Consider the following 16,668-nt stretch of genomic DNA (forward strand, 5'->3'; position numbering starts at 1 on the left):
GCTTAGAGACCCCAGCCCGGGCTCAGCTCTAAACTCCTCTTGCAGCAGGAGGGGACAGATGGACTGGGGTCAGAACCAAAGGGCAAGGGTACACTTGCTCAGAAGGGACCAACTGCTCAGACATCCAGCCAAGACCTGCACAAGCCCACGAGCCACACAGACCAGACCGTGGCCCAGTAGGCACAATGCCACCAGAAAGCAGAGTTGTCACAAGACAACTGGGGAAGCAGGACATTAAGACCTGCACCCACCCCATAAGCTTGGTAAGACCAGTTCCGGTTAGGACCTGTGGTGGGCCAGGATGACAGGATGCTCATCAGCACAGCACTATGACGTCAGAGGAACTGTAGCTCTTCTCCCAGCGGTTGTGCCTAGACACCTGTGGACAGAAGCATGCGCAGCAGAAGTCTGCCAACCTGATGGACTGTCCGTCCAGAGCCGGAAGATCTTTGCCATACTTTTACTACATTTGGGGCCTTGCTTGTCTTTTGTGAGAACACCAGCTGGGAAGACAACTCCAATCTCTGGTGACAATAGGAAGTCCTTCCAGTTGTCCAAGGAGACAGGGGACGTTGCTTGGCCCATGTGGGTGATGAAAGCGGATAGAGAGGCTGGTTTGGGGAGTATTTCAGAAGAGGAATTGGAATGGGTTCAGGACCAGCTAGCAGGCCGCTGAGAGAGGAAGGGTTGACTCAGGGTGGAGGAGGGCTTGGATTTGGTGTGTGACCCTGCCTGTGGCTCTCAGCAGTCCTCAATCCAGGTCTCATTTCCCAAGGGTCCCAGCACCTTCAGCTGACCTGTCCCCGAGTTAGTGACAGGTGTTCCTGGCACTCCAATCCTCTGCCCTGCCAAGCAGCCTTGGACAAACAGCTCTCCACAAGTCTGCTGGATGTGTGTGAGGGTCTTTCTGGTTGTGGAGGGGAGTGGCCCATGAGATATGCTCCTGTAGTGGCACCTCCTCCTCCACAGAAAATCTTCACCATAATTGATTTTAGGACTATCAACAGCAGTCTCTATAGAAGAGTTCAATGTAGGTAAACTTTCTATTTTCCTGTTGCTGTATTTTACTTGGCCACTGGCCTGGAAGAAATCAGCACTCCAGGTGATTAACACCCCTTTACTAGTTTTTCACAAACATTTATCCAGAATAGTAGTTTGTAGAAGTGTGCTTGCAAATGCAAAGATTTAAAAAAAAAAAAAAAAACAGACAGACCCTTTAACAAGGCCTCTGGCCTTGAGCTGGGCTTCACAGAGATGTTGACATTTCTAAGAGAAGTTACCATCTGGGCTCTGTGGTAACAGCTGGCAGGGGGAAGAATGAAAGGGGAGAAGCACCTCCCCCCTTTCTCAGGTGCTGCTCTTGAAGGGTCAACCTGCCCAGAACAGTGAAAGAAAAAGCCGTTTTTATGTGAACTTCTGAGCCCCTCCCTGTACGTGCTGGGTTTTAAGTTCTGAAACTACCTGAACTCGGGGTTCAGGGGATTAATTGATTACAACAAAAGCTGTGCCCTCTGGGCCTGGCTGCAGCCAAATAAAACTGTTTCCTGCTGTCTTCAGGCCCTACCTTGTCTGTCCCTTCCACAGTCCTATATTCCAGATTGTTCTGTCTGCTTCAACCTATGCCCCACATGTAGTGCCCCTTAAAGCTTCCTGTGTCTTACCTCGGAGAAAACCATCTAGTTTTGGCCATTTGGGTCTGCACTCACCACCTCGTATGCTTTCCTGCTAACCTGCCAGGACTGAACTGTGGGGCCAGGGTTGCCCACTCCCTCCACTGAGGTTTCCCTGCTAAGCTACAGGACAGTGCTCTGAGAGTATAGGCACCCAGCAGGGTCTTGCCAGAGCCTGTGCACTGGACAGCAGACAGCGCCCCTTCCCAGAGCCAGGCTGCAGGCTCATGGCCTGCCTCCAGGACTGGAGACTCCCTCTTGGCCAAACATGCCGCACAAGACACCTACTAATACTGATACCTGGGGGTCCCTGAATGTCCCAGGATGGCATGGCTAAAGCAGCAGCCTCAGCAAGGCACCACTGTGGATATTATATCAGATTGGGAAGGGACACGTCTTGCCTGAAGCTGCACAGCCAGGAAGTGTGGGGTCCAGAACTGAGCTGGAGATGGGCAGGGCTCCTTCTCTGAACCTCCTCCCTGTCTTTGTAGGATAAGCATGGGGCAGCCCCACCCCTGCTCCCAGAGCTGAGCCCAGACTTCAGGAGGGTCTGAGGTGGGCCCAAGGGTTCAGTCCTGGAGGGCTGTAGGCATAGTGACAGCCTGGGACAGCAGGCCACACGCTGAGTCAGTGACTTTATTAATAGTCTCCGATGCTGGTGAACTGTGGTCTCTGACCACCTTCCAGGAGCAGGCACCCATTCACCTGTGTTCCTGGGTCGCAGAGAGGTGCACCAGACCAAGGTGCCCCACCTGGCTGCTGGGTCTAGCTGGTCAGAACCTTCGCCCCTCCCTTTCCTGCCTCCATCTGGCCTGGGGACAAGACCCAGCCCTTTCCTCAGGGTCTCCTTAACCCCAGGAGCCCCGCCACTACTCCTTGCCCAGGCTCTTCTCTAGCGACTGGGGTCCTGACTCTGCTTGCCGCAGGGAAAGGGTGGCAGGGGGGAGGAAGGAGGAAACAGAGGAGGGCTACGAGAGAAGAAGCGAGGCCCCTTACTCGGGGTAGGAGAGGCTGAGGGCTCGCCAAGGGAGGAAAGGAGGCAACAGTGAGGCTCAACTGGAAAGTGGCATCTGGAAAGGAAGAGTGGGAAAGGAAAGGCGGGCCGTGGGCAGTGTGAGGGCGGTGAGCTAGCTACCCAAGGGGCCAGGGTGGGAATGAGCCACCGCCCTCAGGGACCGGCGTGGCGGTCCCCTGTGCGCTAGCTGCTGCTCGGCCGTGGATGCGCTGGTGGCGCAATACGTGCTCCCGGCGCCCGAAGCCCTTGCCGCACTCCCAGCAGGCAAAGGGACGCGCGCCCGAGTGCGTCTTGCGGTGGCGCACGAGGTGCTCACGCCAGTAGAAGGTCTTGCCGCACTCGCAGCATGCGTGTGGCTTCTCTCGCGCGGGCAGTGGGCGCAGGGCCGGGCCCGGGCCGCCAGGGTGCGTGCCGCGATGTCGCCGCAGGTGCTCCTTGCGCCGGAAGGCCTTGCCGCACTCGGGACAGGCGTGCGGCTTCTCACTGGAGTGGCTCTGCCGGTGGCGCTGCAGATGGGCCGGCTTCAGGGGCGTCTTGCCGCACTCCGGGCAGGACGCGGCGCCTGGCGCTGCCAAGAAGACAGGTAGGCCGGGTGCTGGAGGTGCTGGCGGTGGGCTGCCCGGCTCCTGCTTGTAGGGGCGCACGACCCGGGTGTCCCCTGCTGCTGGCGGCACCTCAGTCCCAGGCACTGCATCTCCTGCTGGAAAGGCACAGGGTCAGGGGCCCGCTGTGGGCTGCGATCGGGGCGGGCGGGGCAGGCAGACTTAGTACCAGTGTCTGCGGGTCTGGAAAAAGGCTGGTGCGCAGCCAGGCCTAGGTAAATACTCAGTGGACAGGTGGACTGCGTGAGGGACACGGGCGTGTGGGTGGGAAGGGGAGACAGGACGAACACCGGTGGAATGACAGGTGGGGGAGGGAGGAACAAGCATACAGAGGGATATGCCGCGCGGGGGTGGCCACACGATGAAGCTGCAGCAGCGGCAGGAAGGTACCAGGAAGACACGCCAATGGCTGGGTGGAGATAGGATGGGAGGTGTTGGGGTGACTAAGAACTAAGCTAGACGTCAGATGAGCGCCTATGCCTTCCTCCAGGTTCCCCATCTGCTTTTCCTGTTTTACGTTGTGAGCTCAGCTTGACCCTCCTGCCTGGTCTCCAGCACTGGTTCCGCCCAGACCACCAGTCTCTTTTCCTCAGGTGGACGTCTTTCTCGGTCCCTTCTCCAAAAGGGCTGCACAGTGGTGAGCTCTCCTTGCCCTAAAGACTGCACTCCCATCCAAGGCAGTAGGCCCAGAGCGCCACACCCTGACACAATGACTGTGGGAGATGGGGCGGGCTCCACTGGAGGGGACCTGCTGAGGGCTGGGTGCACAGGCTTTGGAATGGGCTGCCAGCACTGCTCTCCAGACAGCCCTTTCTAGCACCTGGTGCCCCACTATCAGTAGCCACAAAACACAGAGAGCAAGACCTTCTCTCCAGGGGCTGCTGAGGGCTTTGGACAGAGGCAGCACTCACTACAGCCGGTGCTTCTCACCGACTGCTCCTGTGGCCTGCCCTCCTAAGTCTGACGCCATCTACCGCCAGCTCCCCAAGGGCAGAGACATGCCAGAGTCATCTCTGGTTCTGGTGCCATGGCCCTTCACTGAACAAGGGGATGACAGTAGGGGCCAAGGGAGAGAAGGGACCCCTAGTGCTGGGGGCCAGGAGAATGCAGGGAAGAGCCACTGCTCACCTAAAGGCACCATCCCTCTATCTTCCTTTCCGACACTGACCCTGGAGCCTTCTGCCGTGTCCTGAGATACCCTCACTGCTGTTGAATGATTTGGGGAGATGGCTGGTCCCTGAAACGAGAGATACCACATTCCAGATTGAGAGACCGGGTCGCAGCCTGCACCTCCCTTCCCTCATCCACTTCAACCAGTCATCGGACTGGTTTGCTCCAGGCAAACCCAAAGCTGTGCTGGAGAAGCTCCCCTGGCCTTTGGAAACCAGTGTCAGGGAGCTGTGTGGGAGGTGTGTCCTCCGCCCAGTCAACCCTTAGCCAGGCCACCTGCCTAGCCACTCTCACATTGATGACCCACACAAACTGGGCTTCAGTGTTTCTTTAAGCCCCTAAACTTGGGGTGATTTTTTCCATAGCATCAGATAACTAATTCACACACCTGTTGTAAATCTCACTGTGGCTTCTTGCTGTCCTTTGGATAAACTGCAGAACCTATAAGCTACTTTTAACTCAGGAAAAAAAATGAAGTGAGTTCAGAACCAGGGCTTCTCTCAGCACAAATGGTGGATAGCTCCTGAGTAGATGGTACCAGCCAAGAGCCCAAAGGCCAAAGAAGAGCTTTGGATTGTCTGTTTTAGGTTCTCTGCGCCATGGTTGCCATTCCTCAAACCCTGCCCCAGATGACTGCAGTTCTTCTGGGCTGAAGGAGTTGGCCCAGGTCCACACCCACCACACCCCTTCACTTGAACTCTGCTTGGAACATGAGCCTTTCCCACCTCAATCACCAGTCCCTGGGGACACTGGCCAAGCTGATGGCCCCACTCTGGGAGGACTCCAGCCTTTCTGGAAATGTCTGGTGTTGGGAGATGGGGAACTGACTCCTGACCACTCAAGCAGCTCCAGCGGTTATGGGCCGCAGACCATCCCTTGGAGATGGCTCTGGCCTTTGCCACACGCTCTAGCTCCATCCTGCTCAGGCCCATCCTTGAACCCTAGATTCAGGTCACAAAGTCTGAGCTTTATGGAGATTTCCTCAGGATGAATATCTGTGCATCTGATTAAACCCGGCTTGGCTTCAACATGCCAGTTTACCAGGTGCTGGCTCACATCCTATTTGGGATGCTTGTGTCTTTTCCCTGAGATGGGCCTACACCTGGCTTTTCTTGGGCGGTCCTTGTATGGCTAGGCCAGTTGGGGGGAGGTTTGGCAGCCCTGCACAGTGGGCTGGGTGCGGTCCCACCTTCTCTGTGTTCTCAAGTAGTTTATGAGCCATTCCTTGAAGGGCTGGCAGCACAGAACTGCTGGGGCCTGATGCTTTTTTTTTTTTTTTTTTGTACTGGGGATTAAACCACTGAGTTACATCTCTGGCACATTTTATGTTTTGAGATAGGGTCTCACTAAGTTCTCAAGGCTGGCCTTGAACTTGAGATCCTCCTGACTTAGCCTCTCAAGACACTGGGATTACAGGAGCGCACCACCACAGGGGAAGCTGGCTTGACACCTTTCGTGGAGGTCTTTGATAAATATCTGATTCACCTCCTCTGGCTTTTGGACTGCAGACGTGTGCTTCCTCATGAGCACATCTTGGTGATTTGGATTTCCCAGAAATTGTGTGTACTTCTTCTGGGTGCATAGAGCTGTTCTCACCAATTTGCTGATGGTCTGTTACAACTTTATTCTTCCCAAGTACAAGTCTGGGGCTTTCTGGTCACACATTTCTGTTTCTCTCTACCTCCTGCCTGACCTGTGGATCCAGGATCCCCTCCTTTCCTTTCCTTTCCTGGGTTTCTGTAGTGCTCCAGGGCTCTGCCTGAGGCCCTTCCCCCAACCCCCTGCTTCCGGCCACCCACCAGTCTTCCTCTGGGTTGGGTAGGCTGGCTAGTGCCCTGCCCCCATGTCTCAAAATAATCCTCTTTAGCTATTGTGTGCTGAGACCAGCTGCTGGGTGACTACATCTGAGCTCTCTGGGCAGATCAGATTCACTCTCAACAGAAGTGGGGAAAGCAGATTATGCTGGGGCTTCCCCATGTCAAACTGTGTACTTCCAGGAAGCGCAAAGATTATTCATTCCCCCAAAGCAAGCATTTTCTTAGTAACTTCTATGTGCCAGGGACACATCAGTGAACAAGATGAGGCTCCTATCTGAGAAAGGCTGAATCTACAATCTGGCTAGGGCTGAACACGCCATCAAAAAAATAAAATTAAAGGATCTGGGGATGTGGCTCAGTGGTAAAGTGCCTGAGTTCCATCCTCAGTACCATTAAAAGAAGAAAAAAGTAACGCACTAGGGTACAGCTCAGTGATAGAACAACTTGCAGTAACATGGGTGAGGTCCTGGGTTCGAGCCCCAGCAACACACACACAAATTAGCAAATTCACCAAGGCCAGTCTCTTAGTGAGGGGCTCCCTCCATCCTCTAGAACCTGCAAGGCTAAGCAAAGCCCCTGGGGCCAGGGAAGGCTATCCCACACTTAAGATTTCCCCCAACATACTCCTTCCTTTCCCCAAATGGGAGGGATTTTTCTGCTAGATACACAAATGCAAATTAAAAGCAACAGTAACTACTATGACTTCACCATCTTACCTAAAAGGACATTTTAATGCCCAAGGAGGCAATTGAATGAGCCAAAAGCAGTAACAGCAACTGGCCACCAAGGGGTGTTTCTGTGCAGGGTTGTTCTGAGTTTGTTCACTCCCCGCAAAGGTGGGCATGCACTCCCACTTTGACTAAGTCAGGGCTCAGAGAGCTAATCACCTGCAGTCTTGAGGCTACTATCAGGTGGGAACATCTCCAGGGCCCTTGGAGATGTTCTCTTGCCAGTGGTTGCCAACCCCAGTGGTAAACAAATCGTGAGGAGCTTTTTTAAAAATGCGAAATTCTAACACCAACAAAGGACTAATATCCATAATATACCAACAATGTTCAACACTCACCAGCAAGAAAACAAACGGCCAGTTCAGAAGCCAGCAAAGGACTCTGCTGTGGGCTGAGACCCTTGCCCCAACTCCCCAGCTGGGAGCCTCACCCCCAGGAGGTAGTGCCAGCAAGGTACGAGGTTGTGAGGGTAGCTCTCTGGAGTGAACAGAAGAGGCCAGAGTCTCCTGGCCCCTCCTGCCTTTGGAGGATACAGAGGAAAGGTGCCATCAGGAACCAGGAAAGGGGTCTTCACCAAACCCACCACTGTCTTTGACCTCAGCCTTCTGCATCCAGAACTGTGATGGCTTTCTGCGGTTTATGAGCTGCCTGACCTTGACACTTACAGGGCCCAAATGGATACAGGAAAACCAGAAAGCACCTCCAACAGAAACCTACACTGGAGGTCACAGCAGCCGATTCCCAAAGACAATGGGAAACTGGAAACCCACCTGCTTGAGTGGAGAAGTGGAGACACATCTAAGCATGGTCCAGGTGACAGCATGCCAGGGTGGCCTTCAAGACACTCTGCAGAGTGAGAAGCCCCTGGAAGGCTGTGCACCCCAGGATTCCCTTAACTCCGAGCAGATGCTTCTCTGCTGGGCTGACGCAGGGGTGAGGGAGTGCGGAGACGGCAGAGCTGGCCAAAGGGAGTTCTTTGGGGTGCTGGGATAGTCTGATTGTGGTGGTTATGAAATGTCACGTGTCAAATGCATAAGTGCATCAACTCAGATCTACCATTTTGCAGTTTTGGAGCCAGAAGTTCAGAAGGGTCTCTGGGCTAAAATCAAGGTGCTGGCAGGGACGCCTTCCTTCTGGAGTCTCCAGGGCCAAATATATTCTGGTGGCTTTTCCAGCTCCCAGAGGCTGCAAAGGGAGGAAGCCAGGCCCAGGAGCTGTGTGTAAGCCACGTGCCACTGGTGGTTGGTTACAGCACCCAATCCAGAACACAGTGACCCAGAAAGGGTAAGGAGAAGGCCTGAGCAGCCAGTGGGTGAGCACGGGGTGGCCACAGGGTGGAAGAGGTAAGTGTGGCCCAGAGGAAGAGAAGAGAGCCTGAAAGGCCAGGCTAGAGAAGGGAGCCAGCAGCGGTGGCTGGAGTGGGAGGTGGAGGTCACTTGGAAGAGCAAGAGGACATCCAACTCCCCTGCACCCAAATTTTGCTCAGAGACCTGGAGATGCTGCCCTTCCCTCTGCTATGCTCCAGTCCCCTGAGGATGAACCGTCACTATTCTTCCCATCGCCTCACCCCCTGCTGGTCCCCTTGACTGCACCACACCTACAAGCAGACCTATCTGCTCCAGCTTCTCCTCTCACCAGCCCCACATGGTGGCTGAGGCCACATGTTGAAAGGAAAATGCCTTAGACCCTGGCTATTAAAACCAAACTTGCCTGTCTCCTTTTTCCTCTTTTAATGTGGCTGCTAGAACACTTGGGAAGACGTGTAGCTCACATTCTATCTCCCCAGGACAGCATGGCTCTAAACCAGGTAGACAAGCTTCCTCTGCAAAGGCCCAGATGGTCAAGGTTTTTGGCCTGGCGGGCCACCAGGCTTGGCCCAGTGCTGTGAAAGGCTAGAAGGCCAGTTCTGTCGCTGTGGCTCCAGACTACACAGAAGTAAGCAGCCATGGCTGTGCACCAACAAGACTTCTAGAAAAAGGGGTTATGTCTGCAAATCCCTGTAAGGAATTTAGGCTTGCCCTAAGAGCAGGCTGGTCCTTGGCCTTGGCCTCTGGGATTGGGAAGTCATCCCTGAGCCCTCAAGGCCTGGGCCAGCCAGAACACAACAAGGGATTTAGAGTGGGACCTGGAGCCGCACAGAGGGAACTGACTTCCAGGCAGGGCGGAGACGGGCCCCAGCAAACACCAGCTTGGCCAGGCCCCTGGCTGATGGTGCTGTGTGCGCTGCCACACACTGCCACGGGGCAGGCAGACCTGTTCAGGACCCCATGGGTGGACAGAGGGGATGTGTAAGACCCTTCCAGAACAGCATGTCTCCCTACCCACAGCAGCTCTCAGGAGCCCTGAGAGTCCTTCCAGCAAGCACCACAGTAACTGAGGGCTTGGGTCCTACTGGACGGCAGGTGTTGAAAGGAGAGTGGCTCCTGTGCCTTCTTCCTGCCAGATGTTCTCTGAACTTCACCCCGTGTCTGCTTTGCAGCATCTGCACTTGGGATGCACCCTGGTTGTGTGTTCTGAGTGTGTGTAGTGTCCCCCATGCACTGAGGGCTGGCATCTCTGCAGTGCAGAGCGGGCTATTAAGGAAGTTTTCCCAGGCCCTGAGGAGCTGGTGGCCCGGGAACCTCTTGTGCAGCCCCGCCCCCTGCCAGCTCACCCAGAGCTCCTCCAGCAGGGCCACGGCCTCCTCCCCGCTCTGGGGCCTTCGACTGCACACCCAGGCCTGGGTGTCCGCGGGGAGGGCACTCAGGAACTGCTCTAGCACCAGCAGCTCCAGCATCTGCTCCTTAGTGTGCACCTCCGGCTGCAGCCAGTCCCGGCACAGGGCACGGAGCAGCCCCAGTGCCTCTCGTGGCCCTGGCGCATCGCCCAGGTGGAAGTGGCGGAAGCGATGCCACGGGGAGTCCAGGGTCAGGGCCTCGGCCACCCCGCCCTCCTGCTTCACTGGCAGGTGCTGGGGCACAGGGACCTCCATGGGGCCTTCTGGGTTGGGGGTGGCAGCACCTGTGGGGAGGGAAATTTTGAAAGTGAGGTCCCAATTCCATCCCCCTAGAGACCACTGGCTTCCTCTGTGCCCAAGGGGACCGCAGGGCCCAGACAGGTCTGAAGCCAGGCAGCATCCTGGCTCCAGTGCCCTCTCTGACCTCAGTTTCCTCCCTTGTCAGATGCAGTACTTGCCTGTCTCTTCTGGCCACGGGTAGGACAGGTCAATCGAGGTCCCTGTGAGGTGCTGTGCTGAAGAAAGGGCGATTGTGACTCCTCCTGGAAACAGATGGACTCAAATCCTGGCCCTGGCCCTGCCCCTCCCTGGGGGCAGCCCTGGGTACTGCTGTACCTCAGTCTCCTCCAAGCTTCTCCAACAGCTTCAAGGTGAGGATTAAAAACATATACAGGGCTTGTAAGGAGGCCTCAAGAGCAAGCCCCACCCACCCTCTTCCTCCTAAACAGCCAGGGGCTGGTCTTCGGCCCTAGGACTCACTAGGACTCACTGAAATATACCCTCCGTGTTGTGTCTGCGACTCCTCCAGCTTTTGGGAGGGAGCAGGTTAAGTGAGATAAGGGGAGCAGTGGGATAGGACTATGACCTTGTAAGAGACTCATTCCTCTCTGCCACGCAAGGACAGTGAGGTGGCCTCTGCAACAAGAGGCCTCACCTGCCCCCCACCCCCAGTTGCATTCTGACCTCAGCTTCCAGCCTCCAGCCTCATAAACAGATTCAGTTCAGGAAGCTGTAAAAAAGCCTCACAGGGGGCTGGAGTTGTGGCTGATATGCACATAAACAGCACTGCATATAAACAAATAAACAAAGTCTATGGACAACTAAAAATATATATTAAAAAGAAAAGGACCAGACTGGGTGGCCTGGACAACACACAGACGCTTACTTCTAAGGCTGGAGTCTAAGGGGAGTACAGCACTGGGGCTGCTCAGGCCATGTCCGGCTGCAGAGGCTGCCCTGCATCTTGTGGTGGGCAGGGGAAGGGAACTTGTGTCTTTCCTTGAGGAGCACTGATCCCTCTCATTCCTGAAGGCAGAGGTGTACAAGGCTATGGCTGCGGAATGGGTGATGCTACCAGAAGGGACGCTTAGCAAGGTCTGCAAACAAGTCTGTCAGGCACAGAGAGAGCCCCGCACTGCTGGCCTCAGTGGGCCCTGGCCAGAGACACTGGTCAGCATCCTACAGTGCACAGGACAAGCCTCCAGTCAGAACCATCTGCCCTCACATGTCAGCAGTGCCAAGGATGAGAAACTATGGACAGGAGTCATGGTCCTGGGTTGTCTGGAGACCTCTGAGAGCCTTCCAGGGGTACTATGGTTCAGTACTGTTTTCATGACACTAGGAAAGTGATCTGCTTCCGGCTTCTTGTTACACTGAAGCCAGGACACCCTGATAGGCCAGGCCCTCTGTGGCTCACAGCTGAGAGTTGCTAACTGATCCGTGATCATGAGATGAAGAGTTCATCTGCTGTGTGCTGGCTCCACGTTGGGCATGAACCATCTGGCAGAGGCCTCCCTCCTCTGGTGCAGCACTCCTTCCCTGTTCTCTATACTCCAGCCACACAGGCTCCCTCCTATGCCCACTCAAGGTAGCTCCCACTCCACGGCCTATGCCTGGCTCCTCCTCTCTGCCATGCACCTGCTGTCTCTCCCCTGGATGGCTCTTCTGCCCTTGGTCACGTTCAGCTGAAACCTTCTCCTCACTGGGGCCTCGATGCCCCTCTGGAGATGCTCCCAGAGCATGCACCCTGCTGTGGCATCCATGTGCATTTCTCCATGCCTCCCTATTACTAGTTTTCTTTTAGCATTTAATAAGATGTGGCATTGGGCTGGGGATGTGGCTCAAGTGGTAGAGCGCTCGCCTTGCATGCGTGCGGCCCGGGTTCGATCCTCAGCACCACATGCCAACAAAGATGTTGTGTCTGCCGAGAACTAAAAAATAAATATTAAAAATTCTCTCTAAAAAAAAAAAAATAAATAAGATGTGGCATTAACCATATTGCTGTTCCATCTTCCTTCACTAGAGTTTAAGCTCCAAGAAGGCAAGACACCATATATTCCAGGCCCAGCATTCTGGTGGGCACTCAGAAATTTTATAGGATGACCAATCCGACGGGGCTGGTGTCATCACCCCTTCCTGCAGATGAGAAAGTACAGGGAGCTTGCTGAAACACCAGCTAGTAAGTGGAAGAACCTGAATTCACCCCACTTCTGCAGGGCTCAAATCTAGGCTGCAGCATCCCCTCCACCCACCCGTCAATTCAAGGTCTGATGGGCTTGGAAGCCAACAAGGAAGGCCAGTGCCAAGCCTCAAAAGTCCCACAGAAACCTGTTCTGCCATGGAAAGACCCTTGTACACTGGAGAGGGACTCTGAGCCAATGAGAGTGAGGTCCAAGCATCTGGCTGACCTGATTTATAAGCCTGGGTTGCAGAGAGTAAGCTGCTTGGGGCAGGGAGGACTTTTTGCTAGGACCCGAGGTCACCCAGTTCAGGAATACGTACTAAATAATGAGTATGATTATTCACCCTGTAGGTCAACCTGTCCCTCAAGGAGTACTCTCTGCCATCTGCATGAAGGCAGCTGTGACCCTGTTGTCTGGCAGGCTGGTTGAGCCACAGGGTTCATCCCAGAGCCACATACCCTGGATGTCTAAGGAATGACATCTGCCTTACACTGTAACACCTCCCAACAGCCCTGAGCTAGGAGCCCACTGTACAGAGAAATGTACACCAAAGGAGTGATGGAACTAAACCCAGATCTGACTCCAAGGCTCACGCCAGTCATACCCAGCATCATGGTGCAGCATCCACACAGGCAGGACTCATGTCACGGTTAAGAGCCAGGCTCTGGAGCATGGCTGGCTCACCGGACTTCTAGCTCTGCCACTCATCATCATGAACTTGGCCATGTGACTTGCCTTCTCTAAGTTTATCAGCTCCACCTTTAATTAATTCAGGACCAATAGTAGCCCCTGCTCCTCAAGTAGAAGCATGGATTAGACACGGTACAGCATAGATCAAATGTCCCATAAAGGCCTGCTGGCCCCTGAGACTCACAACCTCAGCATTAATGGCATCTGGGACTGGACAATTCTGGGTCACAGGAGACTGTCCTGTGCAGTGCAGATGTTTAGCAGTATCCTTGGCTCGTTCCATTACATGCTAGTAACACTTTCTAGGTGTGACAACCTCAAACATCTCCAGTTATCGTTGGCTGTTCCTGGGGCGACAAAACCATGCCTGGCTAAAAAGCCACTCACCCACAGGCCAAATATTTACTCAGAGCAAAAGAACTCTGAAGCAAATTCCGGCTCTGCCACCTACCGTCCAGCGTCCTTGGACAAAGTACAAGGACACGTTTTACACACAGAATCTCCATTTCCTTGGCTGTAAAATAGGGACAAAAATAATAAAACTAGCCCAAGAGCCGCAGTGAGAAATAATATAAGGAAAATAAAAATGAGGAGAAGAGCACCTTGCAAGATGTCTAGGTGCTCAAGTTAGCATTTAGTCTTATGATTGTCCAAAGTCCCTTGCGAGATGCTAGGGAAACAAGCACACAGATTGAAACACATTTATAAACTGCAATAGGCATCAAAACAGGACTTAGGAGTGCCCCACCCTAACCGGGCGGCCCCTCCAGGCGGCCGGCCACCTCCAAGCCCACAGGATGAATTCTGTCCCCTTGCAGCACGCTACTGAGGCAGGCGCCCTTGACCCAGAAATAAAGGAACAGGGCCGCGATCCTCACCCGCGGGAATCCCAGCGCCGTGGGGCGCAGGTACGCGGCAACAGCGCGCACGCCAGGCCGCCGCTCGCCACCCGCCTCGGGTCCCTCCCCGAACCCCGCGCGCACCTTCCCGAAGGGGCGGCTCCCTCGTGGGGTCGCGCTCGGCCGCCTTCCTCCCCACGGCCCGCCCCGGACAGCCCTCCGCCCCCGACTCCCCCGCCGCCGCCCGCTCCCGCCCCGGGCCGCGCCCCAGAAGCGCCTAGTCCCCGGTCCACCGCCCCCAGCCCTCCTCCTCTCCCCTCGCTCACCTCACTCCCGGCGAGGCCCCCCAAGCCCCTCACCTTCCCGCACATGCGCACAGAGCTCACCGGACTCCATGCCCCGGCAGGCTTTGCGCCAACTCACCCGGCTCCCCCTTCCCCTCAACACCCACACCCGGAGTTGCCCGTTCCGCCCAACAACTCCCCTCCTCTAGGGCCGCTCTGGGACTACGCTTCCCAGGGGGCATCGCGCCAAAGGCGGCTGCCCATTGGTCCTCGCTGCGCCCCGCGTCTTCACCAGCGCTAGAACTACATTTCCCAAGATGCATCGGAGCTCGGCCTGCGCCCAATAGATTACCGCGAACGCAAACTGAGCGAAGCGGTCTTCGGACTACGTTTCCCCGAATTCATGCGGGGGCTTCCTATTGGCCAGCGCGCCAGCCTCGAGAGAAGAGGCGGAGCCATGGCGGCGGCATCGCGGAGACCGGGGAGGCTGGAACTTCCCCTCACTCCGGAGAAGCGCCTCCGGGACCCTGGAGCCTCGGCGAGGAGGAGGCGAGTCCAGCCCGGGCTCTCCGCCGGCCGGCAGTGCGGCGCGCATCTTCCCGGCGGCCGGTCGCAGTTGCGCGCTCCCGGTCCGGCGGGGCCGAGCTGAGCTGGGCGGAGGCCGGTGCGGGGTCCGCACGCGAGCGAGTCCCGCGAGCACCCGCCAGCCCTGCTCTGGCTCCGTCTCCACTCTCTCCGTGACCTGGGGACAGTACTGCCTCGTGGCCGCCATGGGCCCCGGTCGAAGAGGCCGCTGTCCCTTCCCAGGCCTCAGTTTCCCCCGTCTCAAAATGGGAGGGAGGCGTAGGAGCGGTTAACGCGGAATCCGGACGGCGGTTCCAGGCTGACTGAGCAAGTGGACCAGCCAGTCCTGCCGCAGCCGCCGCCTCGGGCGCAGGTTGCGAGAAGCCGCGCACCTCCAGACCTCTGAAGACCCCTGCAGGGACAGGGAGGCAGGTACCTAGCAAGCATCCGTCAGAAGGCAGCTGGTTACGTGCTCACCGAATTCGTGGATGCACAGGTGTCACGGCGGTTAACTGGCGGGCAGAGGACCTTACCCCCGGCCTACCCACCGTGGCCTACTGCCCTGCCCCACCTGTAGGCCCCCCTCTGCCTGCCTAACGTGTTGTTGTCACCCAAGCCTCTTCTGCTCCTAGAACCCCGTTATCTAATGGCCTATTTCACATCTCCACTTGGATTCCTAGGCCCCGCCCATCCCAGACTCTCCCTCGTTGCCAGCCAGGATTTCCTTCCTTTTGAAGACTAAATAGCATTCCATCATATAGACATAACATTTTGTTTATCCACTCATCAGGGGCTCTGTTTTAGTTTTTTGTTTCCACTCCTATGGGAGGTGGGGCTCTGCCTTGTTTGCAGCCCTTCAGGGTGCACCTTTGACCCTGGTATACACAGTTCCCCACGTGATCTGAGCCCTCAGATCCAGCATCCTCTGTCCACACAGGGTCAGGCACTCCTCAGAAGCTGCAGGCCTGAGCCAGGGCACAGGGCACAGGCTTGGCAAGTGGATTGGGAGGGACGGTTCAGCCACCACCTCCAGCCTGGCCGGGTGTGTGTGGGTTGGGTCCTTGGTTCACAGAGGCCTTCAGCCCAGGACCCCTTCCCACCTCCTCACTGTGCACTGTGCGTCAGCACACTGGCCACTTTGTGTTCCTCTAACACTTTGTGTTCTCCAAGTCCAGTCCCCAAGCCAGCTGCACAGCAACACCTGGGATGCAAATTTTGGGCCCCTACCTCTGGTTTACTGAATCAGAAGCTGCTGGTGGGCCTGATGGCTTGTTTCCAGGAGCCTGAGGGTTGGGGTTCTGGTGCATGCTGGTGGGCCCCATATGTCCTACCTGCAGGCTAGAGGAACTACCACTTCGTCGTGTTCTTGTGCAGAGTACCTAGGACTTTCAGGTGGAGCAAAGATCCTAAAAACACCTTCGATTCTTGCTTTATCTACACTAAAGTTCTGTACCCAAGCCAGAGCAATTGAACGCCCACTCCCCGCCCCCTGAATGTGGCAAAACCAGCCAATTCCACCCCAGAATGTTGTCTCCCCTTCATTCAGTTCACATGGATTGGTCACCTTCTGTGAGACACTGTGCAGTCTTGGAGGACAAGGGGTGGAAGAGGCAAACGGAATCTGTGCTCCCCCCAAGTTGAGGGCATACATGGGAGGAACATGTGAGAGCTGGACTTGAAACTCCACCTAACACCCCCCAAATGTGAGACCTGGGCCACTCACCAGTGCTCCATTGAGATGGAGATACAGGACTGCTCAGAGTTGGGGTGGGGGTTAGTAAGGGCCGGGTCTTTACTGGCCTAAGCCAATCAAGACCTTCCCCTCCTTGCCAGTTATTGGTGGAGGCCCAGGTGTCTGACTGGAGAGATATGGGGGCTGTTTTGCCCCCACCCAGCGGTGGGAGAACTTGCAGAATGGTTTTCCCAGCTCTCAAGAGGCGAGAGGAGGAAACAGTTGTCCTGCAGCCTCATCCTGTCTGTGGGTGATGCTTTAAACTCTGGCAACTGTCTGGGTGTCATGAGGATGATGGTTGGAGCTCCCAACTAGGACAGGCAGGAGGGGAGAAGGAAGAGCTGGGTCCTTCATGACGCAGTCAACAGCTAAATTAACC

General features: G+C 55.8%; 1 protein-coding gene across 22 annotated transcripts; it reads right to left on the minus strand.

The window, feature by feature from the left end:
- Positions 1-1,103: 1,103 nt before the first annotated feature.
- Positions 1,104-14,190, minus strand: Znf444 (zinc finger protein 444). 22 transcript variants are annotated; one of them, XM_021721348.3, is made up of 6 exons: positions 14,036-14,162; positions 13,473-13,540; positions 10,177-10,233; positions 9,656-10,002; positions 4,416-4,524; positions 1,104-3,385 (listed from the first exon to the last, which is right to left on the minus strand). In XM_021721348.3, the coding sequence occupies exons 4-6, from the start codon at positions 9,971-9,973 to the stop codon at positions 2,802-2,804; spliced, it is 1,011 nt and encodes a 336-aa protein (XP_021577023.2). In that variant the 5' UTR covers positions 9,974-10,002; positions 10,177-10,233; positions 13,473-13,540; positions 14,036-14,162; the 3' UTR covers positions 1,104-2,801. The 22 variants fall into 22 exon arrangements, with proteins under 22 accessions (XP_021577023.2, XP_013221589.2, XP_021577019.2 ...); XM_013366135.4 differs by having other exon boundaries at positions 10,177-10,260; positions 14,036-14,161; XM_021721344.3 differs by having other exon boundaries at positions 10,177-10,361; positions 14,036-14,161.
- Positions 14,191-16,668: the final 2,478 nt, after the last annotated feature.

This window comes from Ictidomys tridecemlineatus, chromosome 15, assembly GCF_052094955.1.
Source record: "Ictidomys tridecemlineatus isolate mIctTri1 chromosome 15, mIctTri1.hap1, whole genome shotgun sequence".
NCBI classification, from domain to species: domain Eukaryota; kingdom Metazoa; phylum Chordata; class Mammalia; order Rodentia; family Sciuridae; genus Ictidomys; species Ictidomys tridecemlineatus.

Excerpts from the sequence above, each read along its gene's own strand:
- Znf444 (XM_040280101.2), bottom strand. The coding sequence starts at position 14,105 with ATGGAGTCCGGTGAGCTCTGTGCGCATGTGCGGGAAG. Across the intron at positions 10,261-14,068 it reads CTGTGCGCATGTGCGGGAAG|GAGGAGTCACAATCGCCCTT; the intron begins GTGAGGGGCTTG and ends ATCTGTTTCCAG. Across the intron at positions 10,003-10,176 it reads CCCGTGGCCAGAAGAGACAG|GTGCTGCCACCCCCAACCCA; the intron begins GCAAGTACTGCA and ends CCCTCCCCACAG.